Genomic DNA, 13,187 nt, shown 5'->3' on the forward strand with positions numbered 1-13,187 from the left:
CTATACTCACCCAATTTTTAAAACAAAGGCATCTCTTCATTTTAAGGTCTTCTGCTACTTTCAGTGTCGCAATATATTGGTGTTTCAGTGTTCCCCCATTCAAGATTAGAAATTAACAAAACAAAGGTATCACAGAGCAGATTGATATTTTTAAGGTTTCATACTTAAAGCACACATAGCACTCAAACTCTATCCTTCCCACTTCAGAGCGCGCTGTTTTAAATCACACCCACAGCATGCTTACAGGTAGCCTTACACCTCATTTCTGCTCTGCTCCACTTCTCCCCCACTAATAATTTTAGAGCAGGTCATTTAATATTGGAATCTTATTTGTCTTTAGGACCCTTCATACATTAAGTTTTTTAGTGTAAAGCTTTTTGGGCAAGTTTGTAAGACTGTGAAAAAACAGAAATCCTTTTGTGGTATCAAAACAAAAAGCAGTCAAGTAGCACTTTAAAGACTAGCAAAATAATTTATTAGGTGAGCTTTCATGGGACATACCCAGGTCTGAAGGAGTGGGTCTGTCCCACAAAAGCTCACCTAATAAATTATTTTGCTAGTCTTTAAAGGAGCTACTTGACTGCTTTTTGTTTTGATAGTATATAGACTAGCACGGCTCCCTCTCTGTTACTTTTGTAGTATGTGAAGGAACAAGGACACTAGAGATCTAAGTATGCCCATGACATTCTACTATAATGACTAGATGGTTTGCTCACTACTGCCTCCATGAGTATATAGTGAGGTTTAACACAATTTCTGAATGCATGTTTCATTGAAAATCCAAAGTGGATTCAGCTCACAAGGAGACATGGCATAGAGATACAGAGATATAATAAATAAAATCAACAGGACATATCACACAAATAGAGAGAGCTTTTCATGGTTGGTGACTTGTGCTAATAGGCATTTAATGACAATCATCTAAATTCACCCCCCAGTGACGTCTCACAGAAAGGAAAGTGCCCAAGTCAGCTAAAAATAATAGTAACCGTCCTTTTATAAATAAACCTAGAGGAAGTTCTTAAACAGCAGATTTAGCTTCCTATCACCATAACTTCGCAGTGATTTTGTCAAGACCACAGGCTTCTGCACCTGCTGTGGTGTGTGGTGGTCTTGACAACACCAGGGTTTGCAGTCAAAGCCTCACTAAAGGGGGTGCAGCCTACAAAAATGCTTTTGACCTAACACAACACAGAGATAAAAAGCTCCTGCTGAACCATTCCCTCTTAGATGACACTGCTCTGCTTCTCTGACAAAGACCCTGTGTCATTGCAAGCCAGAGTGACAGGCAGAGAGGATGGGGTGACAGGAAGAGCAGGAGAAACCAGGCAGTCTACAGAATTCATGCAATCTACACATAATCACAGGAAACCCCACTGCAAAAAAAAAAAAAAAAAGATTCATATTATACATAATACACAAATACCCCCAGTTGCTTGCACAGTTCACCTTTCACCAGAGCTAGCAACATTTGTGGGAGGGGCAGAAGCAGTGATGAAGAGCCCAGCTGTTTCCCTTCCTTTTGAATAGTGATCATCACAACAGCCTAAATACAGGACCCAGATATCCAAATATCCCAGCTGCTTTGCACTCAAAATCATTTAACCACAAAGCATCCTATAAACTGCCATTAACATCAGGAAAAAAAAAACCAAACAAACAATGAATAAAAATCAATCCCCCCAAGGCCATTCTAGAATGCAGTGGTGTTTTTTTTTGTTTGTTTGTTTGCTTTTTTTTAACCCCGCTGATTCAAAACGAGGGGATTTTGGCTTCCGTCCTTCTCCCTCCATCTTCACTCCCTTCCCAGCCCACAACTTCAGCACCATGAGTTGGAGGCTCATTGCTTCAGGGTATCTACTTACATCTCCGGATTTAGTACCCCCCCGGCAAACGTCCATCACCTTCCGGCAGCCACCTTTCTCCATCCCACCCTCGCCGTCCCCTTCCCCCACCACCGCCTCCGCGCCCCCTTCTCCCCCCATCCCACCCCTGGCCCAGCGTCCGTCTCCTCTTCACCCTCGCGCCCCCCACCCTGTCCACGGAGAAGCCCCCCTCCGGGCAGGGGCGCAGGGGGTGGGCCTCACCTCCAGCTCGGTGTCCGCGGGCTCCGCCACCCCGATGATCTCGCTGGGCAGCTCGGCCAGGTCGGTGACCCGGATCAGCCCGTCGTGCAGGAAGATGGTCTCCTCCTTCACCGAGAGCCACTGGGCCGAGTCCGCGGCCGCCCCCGCGGCGGCCGCCGGGGAGCCCATGGGGCTGGCACCGGGCGAACCTGGGGCAGAGGAGAGGCGGGTCCCGCTACCCCCCCATCGCAGGGGGAGGTGTGAAGGCAGAGGGCCGCGAGCGCCCGGGGAGGGGGGCGCCGAGCGCCTGAGGGGAGGGGACCGAAGCGGAAGCGGGGCGGGGGGCCGGGGATCTCCAGCAGCGGCCGTGAGCGGGGCGCAGCGTCCAGCTCCGGCTCGCCGCCTCACACACACAGCTGACAGCACGACGCCATGTTGCGGGCTGCGGCGGACCCGGCATGCCCCGCGCCGGGAACAATACACCCTCCCCCCCGCGGCTCCTCGGCGCCCCGCCCCCAGCGCGAGGCCCCGCCTCCGGCCCGGCGGCTCCTCCCGCCTCAGCGCTTTCCCCTCAGGCGTGCGGTCCTTCCGCCTGCGGAGCGGACGTCCCTTGCTTAGAGCCGCGCCCCCCCCCGGGCTCCCCCCCCCGCCACCCTCTCAACTTCGCTCCCCTCAGCCCGCCTTCCCCTGCCTCAGTCTCCCCGCCCGCGCTGGTCGCCCTCCCCCGCTGTCCACCTGCTCCCCCACTTCGCGCCCTGGCCACCCCACTCCCCCTCGGCCTGACCCCCCCCCCGGTCACCCGCTGTGGTACCCTGGCTGACAGCCCACCGCACTCCACCCCCCCCCACCTGCCCCTTTGGCTTCCCCTCTTCGCTCCCTGGCTTCCAGCTAGTACCCCGTTCACCTCAGTCCGCGCCCTCCAGGTCCACGGCTCGCTGCCCACCTCCCTCTGCTCCCCTACCCGCCCCCGGTTCCCTGCTTGCCCCTGTCTGCTCCCCACCCCTCCTGCAGGTCCACACCACTTCCTCACCCCTCAGCACCCTGCTGCCCCACTCCACCCTCTCCAGAGCACAGGGTGCTGGAACAATTTGCCTAATGGGGGTGCTGGGAGCCACTGAAGCCAGCTGTAAACCCTGTATGTGGTGGACACTACTTCATGCCAGGGGTGTGGCAGCACTGTGCCCTGCATGTCTTGCGCCACCGCTTCTTCCCTCCCTTTTCTCTGCCTGGCTCGCTCAGTTTTGCCCCAGGCCACTTCTCTTGTGGCTTCACACCTGTGCCACTCTGCTCCTCTCCCCTAACTGCCCTGCCTTTGCTCCCAGGGCTCCGAGACTACTACAAGTCCAGAGCTCGTTTATTCCTCCCTGCCTTGGCCCTGGTACCCTTGTTAGCCTGAACTTTCTGCCTTCCCCTTTGTTCCAACTCCCTTGGCCTTCACTCTTCCCACTTCTTCTCTTACCCTGCTACCACCTCATTTCAGGACTCCCTGGGCCTGTTGCTTAGAGTTAACAGCACCCACATATGCACCGATTTATTTAGATTTTTTTCCAATATAATTTCTGTACTAAAGGGGGGCACTTTCCAAATCTCAGGCCCAAAGTAAAAAACTGACCCAAGGTGTATCAGTTTTTCCTTTTGCACTACCAACAGTACAGCTTCAAAAAAGCCCTACTGGGCTCATACCATTTAAATTCTGGGCTTAACTGCTTTGACCCTCTGGCAGTGCCAATTCAGAGTACATGTCCACGCTCAGAAGTTCTGAGGCACAGGCTCAAGTTTCTGCACCGATATGCACACGTCCAGCCATAATATGTTACTGGATCATAGTAAATGTTTTGTAGTACAGGTTGAATGTCTCTAATCCAGCACCCTTGGGACCTGACCAGAGCCAGATGAGTTTGTGAGACCATGGAAGGTCAGATTGTCTGGGAGCATTACCAACACTTCTACTGCTTACTGGGCTCTTAGAAGAATTCTGTGGTAAATTACAGCTAATTAACAGGACAGAACACGGGTGGCTGTAAATAAACTTTACGGGACCATGGAAAACTTGGCTACACCCATAGTAAGTAGTCGACCAGCTAACTAAAATCATGTTGGATTATGGATGTTGCCAGACGAGAGAGTTCTGGATTAGAAACATTCAATCTGTATTTTATTTTCAAAAATCTTGAAGCCACAGTGATATGGGTCCACAGCTCTGTATAATCTGTTAAAACTAAGATGAGAGATACTGCTGGGCTCTGTATGGGAATTTTGATGTATCAGATTAACAGTACAAATCAGTGAGGTTCGGCTGTATGTCTATATGGATGTCTACGTATAATATCCTAGAAGAGTGGGCTTCAGAATTACAGGCTTCTCTCCACTTAAGTGATCATTATTTCCAGCTCAGCACACAGTATGACTTCTCTATACTTATGAGTTCACGCAGGAGAGTGGGAGATGGTTTAGACCATTACATTACACACACCACCAGTTTGAACATAGCTTGTCTTTGAGCTCTGTAAACAGTATCTAGGGTTTACAGATTCAATTCAACAGCTGAACTTTGACTGTGTAAGCACTTGATAACCACAAATGTACGATAATTCGGATCATGCCACTGCTACATATCAGCTCATAACAGGGGAGTCAAGCTGCTGCACACGTAATGTGTTGCTGTACAAAGGGATTTTCTTTTCCTCTGCACTGCATATACAGAAAGTTAGAACTGCAAGGTTTCGTGGTAAAGAACAAATCATTGTGCTGTGTTCCTTTTTAAAAGGGAGAAGTATGGAATTTTGGAATAAGAAGGATTTGTGACAATTGGGAATAGTAGTTTATAGATTCACAGAAGGTAGTTACATGTTTGGTAAATGCAAAATACAGAAAACAATGATTTCAGTGGAATATATCCATCATGCCACCACATGGTTGTGGTCAGAAGAGACAGGGGCTGGTAAGTGCATCCTGTCTAATTAAACAAGCGGCTCCAACAACACCTCTTTGGAGCACTAGTTCTCAAAGCGTGGTCCATGGACCAGTAGTAGTCTGTGACCATCTTGCATGCGGGCCCTGGGCTCAGGACTTGATCTTCCACCACCCCCACAGTGGGGAACTAGTGCTGGCTCTACAGTCCTGTACCCCTGCTGTTACAACTATATATCTACATTTTTATGCTCCTGTAGACTAATATGAACAATTTAGAAATAAGCAGATGCATTTTGCCATCCTGGATGGTTGGCTGGTGGTCCATGGAAAAGTTTGCATTGAGTAGGGTGGACCAGAGACCAAAAAGTTTGAGAACCTCTGCATTTGAGGAATAGAGAATTTGCTGAGGTTTGTTTAATTCAGAGTTTAGTTACAGAGCAAAATAGTAACTTGGCCCAGAGTTTTATAACCAGGAGTGGGAGTTTTACTTTTTTCATACATTTCTGTAAGACAGGGACAAAGGAAGGGATAGGAAACATAAATATGTGTTATTGTAGTAGAAGTAACACTGAAGGAACTAATGAAGACTGTCTAGCCTACCTACACATGACCATCTTTAATCATATGCAAAAGATGAAGTTGCATAGGGCACCTGAAATTCTGAGGCACCACTGAGCCTTAATGTCCACTCATTTGTCTCTTTCTGTGCCAGTTCTGTGGCTCTGTTTTCTCTGGAGAAGGTCTAGTTAACTTAAAAATAAAAAAGTCTGCCAAATTGATTAGCAGAATACTGAACCTGTGAAAGAGCAATTCAAGCGGTAATGAAGTCATTGAACAGACATTTGGCAACCCCAGGTATAAACTGTCAGTTTCCGAATTTGACTGTTAGTCTACAGGACCTTAGCTTAAAACTTGCTTTATAATCTTTCATAGCTCTAAAAATCATCCCCTTTTCCAGCTGCCAGTGGGCATAGGGGCACCAATTTAATTGTACTGCATAGGGTTACATAAATCCTGTGACAGCAACGAAGGGTCCTGTGGCACCTTATAGACTAACAGAAAAGTTTTATGTTATGCTCAAAAGTTATGCTCAAAACTTTTCTGTTAGTCTATAAGGTGCCACAGGACCCTTCGTTGCTGTTACAGATCCAGACTAACATGGCTACCCCTCCGATACATAAATCCTGTGGACATCCCTATACCTATATACACTTCCACCAACCACTTTACTATCTGAGTGCTTTCATGGAAAATCCATAACGATAGCAGAGTTCCTAGCAGATTGTATAGAATTTCTGGCAATTCTCCCTTCTTAGGATCTAACTTTTGCTTGAGATATCATTTACATATATACGTAATTCTTGGTGGGAGATAGAAATGGAAAGAAAAGAGGATGCTTGTATTGGGAGCATCACCTAGCGTAGAAACGCTCTCTTAAAGAGAAGCTTTCACAATATTTCCTCAAAACAGCAAAACTAAATATGCCTAGTCTCTTCTGGAACACTTGTCAGTAGCTGGATCCTCTAGATTGAGAATTCTTTGTCCCCCGCTCTCACAGGTTTAATTCAATGCCTCGTGATTTGCATTTTGCTAGAAGAGCTCCTGGGGATGAGCAGACAGGTTCTCACAGCACTACCAGTCTAGAGACTTCTCAGCTCCAACTTCCAGATCAGCAGCTGTTCAGGATCAAGATTTCCATCCCTCACGTGGGACCAGTGGGATCTATGATGTGCATCTCTGCAAAAGTAAGTAACCTGACTTGCAATCCGGGCAGTAAACACTGTAAATGGGAGACAGTGTTAGGTTTGCCAGTATTCCAGGACTGTCCTGGAGTCTCCAGGAATTAAAGATTAATCTTGAATTGAAGACTGTCGTGTGATGAAACCTCCAGAAATATGTCCAACCAAAATTGGCAAACCTCAATGGTGCGGAAATTTCACAAATCCACTTCAACAAAATTTGACTTGGTGATTTGCCATATGAACGCTAGGAGGTGTTCACATTCATCATTATACAATTGATCTCTGTGGAGAGTTTGGGTTAATAGAACGCATGAAATTATGCTCTTCTTGGGTTCTGACCGTCCCCATTCCCAAATGTGGTGTGAAGAGGGATTATTTTATATGTGTCATTGTCCAGCTATGATGGATGAAGGTCAGAGTGCACTGGATGTGGTTTCATTAGGCTGCAACTTATTCGTAAGTGTCTGGGAGTATTTGGCAGATAACTGTGTGCAGTGCAGGGTGGCTGCTTGTCTGTCTTACCCATCCTGGTTTTCAGCCAGTCCGCTGCTGAGACCTTGTCATCCCAGTTAAGGGGAATGATAAAGGAGGGAGGGTTGACTCCTTCCTGTACCCAGTCATAGGAGTCTTGAACCCTGCTCCCCACCATTTCTTTTCCTTTAAAGGATACTTCCTTTAAACCCTTTCTCAATTTTATCTGGTCACCACATCAATTCCCTACAGCAAAGGTGGCCAACCCACGGCTCTTGAGCCACATATGACTCTTGGAGCAATGAAACATGGCTCCTGCTTGGCGCCGCATGTTGGGAATGATGCACCCCAGCAGTTGGAAGGAGAGGCATGTGATGGCGGCAGTGCCGGTGAGTCCCAGGCTTCGGGTTAGAATGGGTGGGTGGGGTGGAGGGAAGGCTGGGGGTGCCTGGCTCCGGGGAAAGGATGGAGGATTGGGTTAGAGTGGGAGAGTTGGCAGTACCTGGCTCTAGGGAAGGCATGGGTGCATTGGGTTAAAAGCAGTGAAGCTGGGAGTGCCTGGCTGTGGGGTGAGGAGGCACTGAGACACATATTATATATTTATGTTTATCTATCAATATATATAGATAGATAGATAGATAAACATAAATATATAATACGTAGCTCTTTGCACTCTATCCAGAGCTATTCTGGCTTTTAGTCTCTAACTGGTTGGCCACTCCTACCCTACACAGTACTTACTGAGTGACCTTACATCAAGAATTGTGATCTCATAGCCTTGCCCTCCCTTTCATTCTTTGCCTGCCACTAAGCCCCCAACCCACTGTGGGGAAAATGAAAAACCCTGGCTTGCCTTGATTAGTGTGACAGGGAGGCAAAAATTCCTTCCCAGCCCGAGAAAGGCATGAATAGGATAATGCCCTCAATAGGTCACAATGAAACCTAGTATTTCAGCTATTCCCCTGGGTGAGAGAGAGAAAATATAAAATATTAGGTAGATTTCACCAAAATCTATTAAGCTTATGCAAAACGGCAGAAGGATTTTACTGCTTTAACTGTTTCTGATCTACTTGGTCACCCAACTGCTCACTTTATTTCCATAAAAGAACTTCAGAAAAAAAAAAACAACCTGTGTTGTCGAGTTTCTTTAGTCGTAGATGTGTCTATGCAGGTCAAACAGCAGTGTCTCCAGCGCCATACTTGGACGGGCGATGTGTTTGTTGCATGCATCACCTTCATGGCCTACTGGCAATAGCACACTCTGAGATGAAAGTGGACCCTTGCTGTTCTGCCCTAAAACTCATTCCTTTGCTGATTTTCTAACTTCCTTTAAAGGGACATTGTCTAGGCCTCCAGGTTTATTTACCTTACAATTGTTATAACCTGATGAAAATACTTTGAATTCTTTAAATGTTTTTAATTTACCATTATGGCACTTCAACACATTCAAAAGAAGAGCAATATTTGTTATTTGGTGTGAGCTGACAAAATGGTGTTTAGTGCTCTACCTCCTTGCTCTTCATCATGAGATACCCAGTGAACATTATTCATAGAGCATACAGCCATCATTAATAAGACAGTCATGCTGCTTAAGAAAGACTATATTCGCATGATAAATAGTCGCATAAACTGATGCAACTTTTCAACAAATTAAACAAATACAGCCTTGTCAATTATTGCTCCATTTAAAACACAGAGGGTGTCATGATGGGCAAATGAGTATTTATCAAGGAAGAAGGGACAAAATATATAGTAGAAAAAGATAGTTTCAAACTTATCACTGACAGCTGCAATGAGAAAAAATTAACATCTCATTTGGATTTAGTAATGATAAATTACAGGTAATGGTGTGTTTGATAAGATGTTTGAAACAGGGAAAAATGATAGAAGAAGATATTAAAAGAAGCGTGACCGATTTATTATTGAATTTAAAGAATGATTTTCCTGGCAAAGATTTGTGTGTTTGACGTAGAGTTAAATGAGAGAGGAACTGGAAGCCAATATATTTTAGTGCTGTAATCAAACTGTAATAATGGCATTGCAAGATAGGATATTACACATGCAACCCACCAGAATGTGAGAAAGCAGGTGTTTAACATAACCTTTTCATTGTCATCTGCAATTTTCACCTTCAAGAATTCAACAAAAATGGCCTTTGGGAAAGAGGTATTTAAATGTCACCTGTTGCTGAGGAGGGGTACTTGGGAGATGAACAGAACCATTAAAATGTGGCATAATTTTTAAAATTATTTATGTCCCTGATGACGTCTTATTAATATCCAAAAACAGGTAGATTTTAAAATACCATTATCTGATGCAGTTTAAAATTCAGCCTTCCCATAAAACTGGTGAAGTGGAATTAAAAAAAACAAAAATACTATACTATAAAAGTAATTATAACAAGGGAAAGACATTTGGTTCGTATTCATTATTGCTGAGGACCCTATCATAAATGTTTCTTATATGAGTTTCTTTATTGCATAAACGTTGTTATGTCTGTGCTCTAAAGATCTATTGTAGCTTGGTTGAGATCTGAGAAGGATAAAAATTGCAGTTTTCAGGAACGTGTTGCAAAAATATTTGGCTAAATCCATGTATATTGCAAAATCAGCACAGTTTCCTTCCTCTTGTGGCGTAAGCAAAGGACTATTTGGCAATGCTGGGATGATGCTAAATAGGTCTGCTTATAGGCAGGGTTTAATATTTGGACACCAATACAAAGTGAATCTTCCTTTAGAAGTATCTGTGGATCCACAGTTGGTGCCTACTTTGCATTAACTGTTATATAAAATTAATGGAAAGAAAACAGCATCATAGGTTGATCTCCTGTTAGCAGCTCAAGAAATAATTCAGTTTTCCACATTTGTATTTCTCTATCTTCAGAGATTGGTGGTGTGTTAATTAACATAAGACTAACGCCTTTGTACCGCAGAGAGTAGAGAACTCCAACTGCTTGCTCCTACAAGATACTCTCTACTTTTTTTTAGGGTAATTAATTTAGTTCTTCATAGATATCATTTGTTCTAAGTGGAGGACGTACAGAATATCAATCATTGCAATATATCTTATCTAAGATCTTGTCTTTTAATTCAGTTTAACGCGTGCAATTTTTCTGATGTAGACCAGCTCTACGTCATGGATTTTAGACTTCTCTTCCTTTTGCATAACAAATTAAGGTGAATCAGCTAAACACGCAAAAACCTCCCTCAAGCTTTTTGAACATGAACACTTGTTAATTACATCTCTTCTCATGATATAATCTGAAATGGCATAGGATAGAGACTGCTTTAGTTGTTTGTGCGTCATGGGGCATTGCAATGTTGAGCTCACATCCGCCACACCATGCAGAAAATTAGGCTTATTAGCCAACTTCATGATGCTGCTGTGACAGGGTAGATAGGTACTGCTTGAAAACAGGCAAACAGGATGTTAACTCCCTATCTAACTCTGCTACAGGTGAAGGGTGGGGTGATCTACCAGGGTTTGTGTCTGACTCATCATGTTCACCCAAATGCTCAATCAGGGCAAGTTCTAACAAGACTTCAAACTTGTAACTAGAGGTCTTAGTGGAATAGAAGGATGTCCACATTACAGAATACTAGTGTTCTATTTTATTTGCTTGCTTCACTGTAGGGGTTTTGAGTATAAGGAGGTGTGTGCTGAATGAGCGGTATATGGTACCAGAAGCTGGAAAATGAGGATCATTCCCCTCCCCGTGTGTTCATGTGTGCTTTGGTGTTTGAGGAAAATGCAGGGCTAGTCAACATTTTTGCAACTGAGTGATCTTCCCATTAGTAAATGCCAATTTGTCAGGAACTGGAATTTTTGATACACGGAAAAAATTGTTTTGAATTAGAACAAAAAGCCAAAATTTCCCAAAAAGCAAAATTTTTGCAAAAAATGTCTCAGGTCAGTCAAAATATTTTGATTTTGTCTGTCTTAAATATTATTATTTTTATTTGTACATGTATAGTGCTATTTTATTTTGTATTATATTTGATTTTGTATTTTATATTATTTATAATATAAAATAATAAATTCCATGTTGGAACTAAAAGCCATTTTAAAACCTTCCATTTCATATTTATCAAAATTCTTTTGTTTCCATTTTTCATAAGAATTTCATCTGAATTGTCACATTAAATAGTATGTTTTGATTTTGACAGGTAGACATTTTTGGATGGAAAAACATTCAGTTGCAAAATATCCAACCAGGCTTATATTTTTCTTCAAACTTTTCACTGTTACTCACCCCTAATACAGCTGCATCAATTATAGCAATGACACGAACACAAGAATAAATTGGATGTAGGATTTGTTTTTATTACCATGTTATTAAACCATGCTCATGGCTGGTGTACATAACATAGTAGTAAAATATTGATGTCTACGCTACACTAATGCTCCCATTTTGACTACCGCTGGTAGAGGCAAATCGGTGGCGAGGAAAATGCCATCACAGATAAGGTATTCGACATGTCCGTAGGGAACATCTAGGGAGCAATCCTTCAGTTTAATAGGAAAACTTCATCCACTGTTAGCCTGTCAAACCCATATGCCACTGCTGAATTCTTTACTGACTTCTTCCAAGTCCTGGTGGAGCTGAACCTTTCTGCTGGCAGAACAAAGCAGTGTGTGGAATGGTCACATCTAAAACTATGTCTACACTTGACATAGAAGTTGACCGCCAATACAAAATTGTAGCTATGCCGTAAGCATAGCTATTGTCGATTTACCTGCGGTTGACTTCCATGTCTGTCCATATGGTCCAAGATGATGAGAGCATTTCTCCTGTTGACCTTCTTTATTCCTTGCCTCTTGCGAGGAGTATGGGGTAAACATCTGATGAAGTGAGTCTGTGCTCACGAAAGCTCATGCTCAAAACTTTTCTGTTAGTCTATAAGGTGCCACAGGACCCTTCGTTGCTGTTACAAAATTAAATGAAAACACAGAATAAGTAAAACATACATAGTTTCTGGAGTGCTTATATCATTTGTATTTTAGAACAAAAGTTTACTTCCAATGCACCCCAAAGGAAAGCCAAGAAATGTATGGATTAACCCAGGGGTCAGCAAACTGTCCAAGAGAGAGTGCCAAAATTTGACCTTTTGACAATCCGAGTGTCAGTGATACTTTTTAAAGTGACTAATAGTCCTACTTTCAACAGTTTAATTAATAAATAAATTAATATGCAGAGCTTTGTCGTTTAGGTGGTGGTTAGTAGCATTAGCTGATCTTTTGTTAATCCACAGGTGGCATGGGCTTGAGCAAGCTCCGGGCTGCATGGTGGAAGAGGGTTGAGGGTGAGCTCCTGTCTTGAGTGCTGATGAAAAGCAGCTCACGTGCCATTCTTGGCACTTGTGCCGAGAGTTGCTGACCCCTTGATTAACCACTGAGATTATCCTGTAATTTGTTTTTCCTACTAAAATATCACAGCACGTATGTTTGTCTAGTCTCTATTTTTATCTCTCAGCTCAACATTTTTCTGCTGCACTGAATAATTCTGATCATCAGAACCAGATTTAATGAAATTTCAAAGAAGAGGTGGCTATTCACAAGTAAGAACGTTAGTTTCCTCTATTACACAGCAGAACTAATCATGAAACAGAAATAGATGTGTCTTGGCTTTTTCATTCTTGTGACCAAATTGCTGTATAAATCTCCTGAAAACATGCTGATGAGAGTCTTGTTTCATTACATGACACAATGCAATAGTAGAATGAATTACATGTTTTCAAGACTATCTGGAGCCAGGAAAGTCATAACGTCTAAGAAAATATTCTTACAGTTCAACATAATTTAATTTTGTTCATACTTTCCAGAGAGGATCCATTACAAACTGAAGGCCTGCAAGGCTTGAGATGGAGATTTAAAATACATACCGTACAGTGAAATAAATACAGAAAAGTGAAATCTAAGAATGTTCAAAGCTGTGATTACTAGTGCACCTAACCAGGCATGAATTTACATATCCTATTGTATTTATTTGTAACCC

At 43.4% G+C, this 13,187-nt stretch overlaps 1 protein-coding gene across 6 annotated transcripts in view; it reads right to left on the reverse strand.

The window, feature by feature from the left end:
- The window catches only part of HECTD4 (HECT domain E3 ubiquitin protein ligase 4), a 132,596-nt gene extending 130,172 nt beyond the window's left edge, over positions 1–2,424 (reverse strand). For all 6 annotated transcript variants that reach the window (XR_012647977.1, XM_075012390.1, XM_075012387.1 and 3 more), the window contains exon 1: positions 2,088–2,424. Coding sequence is in view for 5 of the 6 variants with exons in the window: in XM_075012390.1 (XP_074868491.1) it covers positions 2,088–2,255 (168 nt within the window). In the remaining variant the exon portion in view is untranslated. The remainder of the gene's footprint in view (positions 1–2,087) is intronic.
- Between the last annotated feature and the right edge of the window lie 10,763 nt (positions 2,425–13,187).

The sequence above is a fragment of the Carettochelys insculpta genome, chromosome 18 (assembly GCF_033958435.1).
Source record: "Carettochelys insculpta isolate YL-2023 chromosome 18, ASM3395843v1, whole genome shotgun sequence".
Lineage (NCBI taxonomy): Eukaryota > Metazoa > Chordata > Testudines > Carettochelyidae > Carettochelys > Carettochelys insculpta.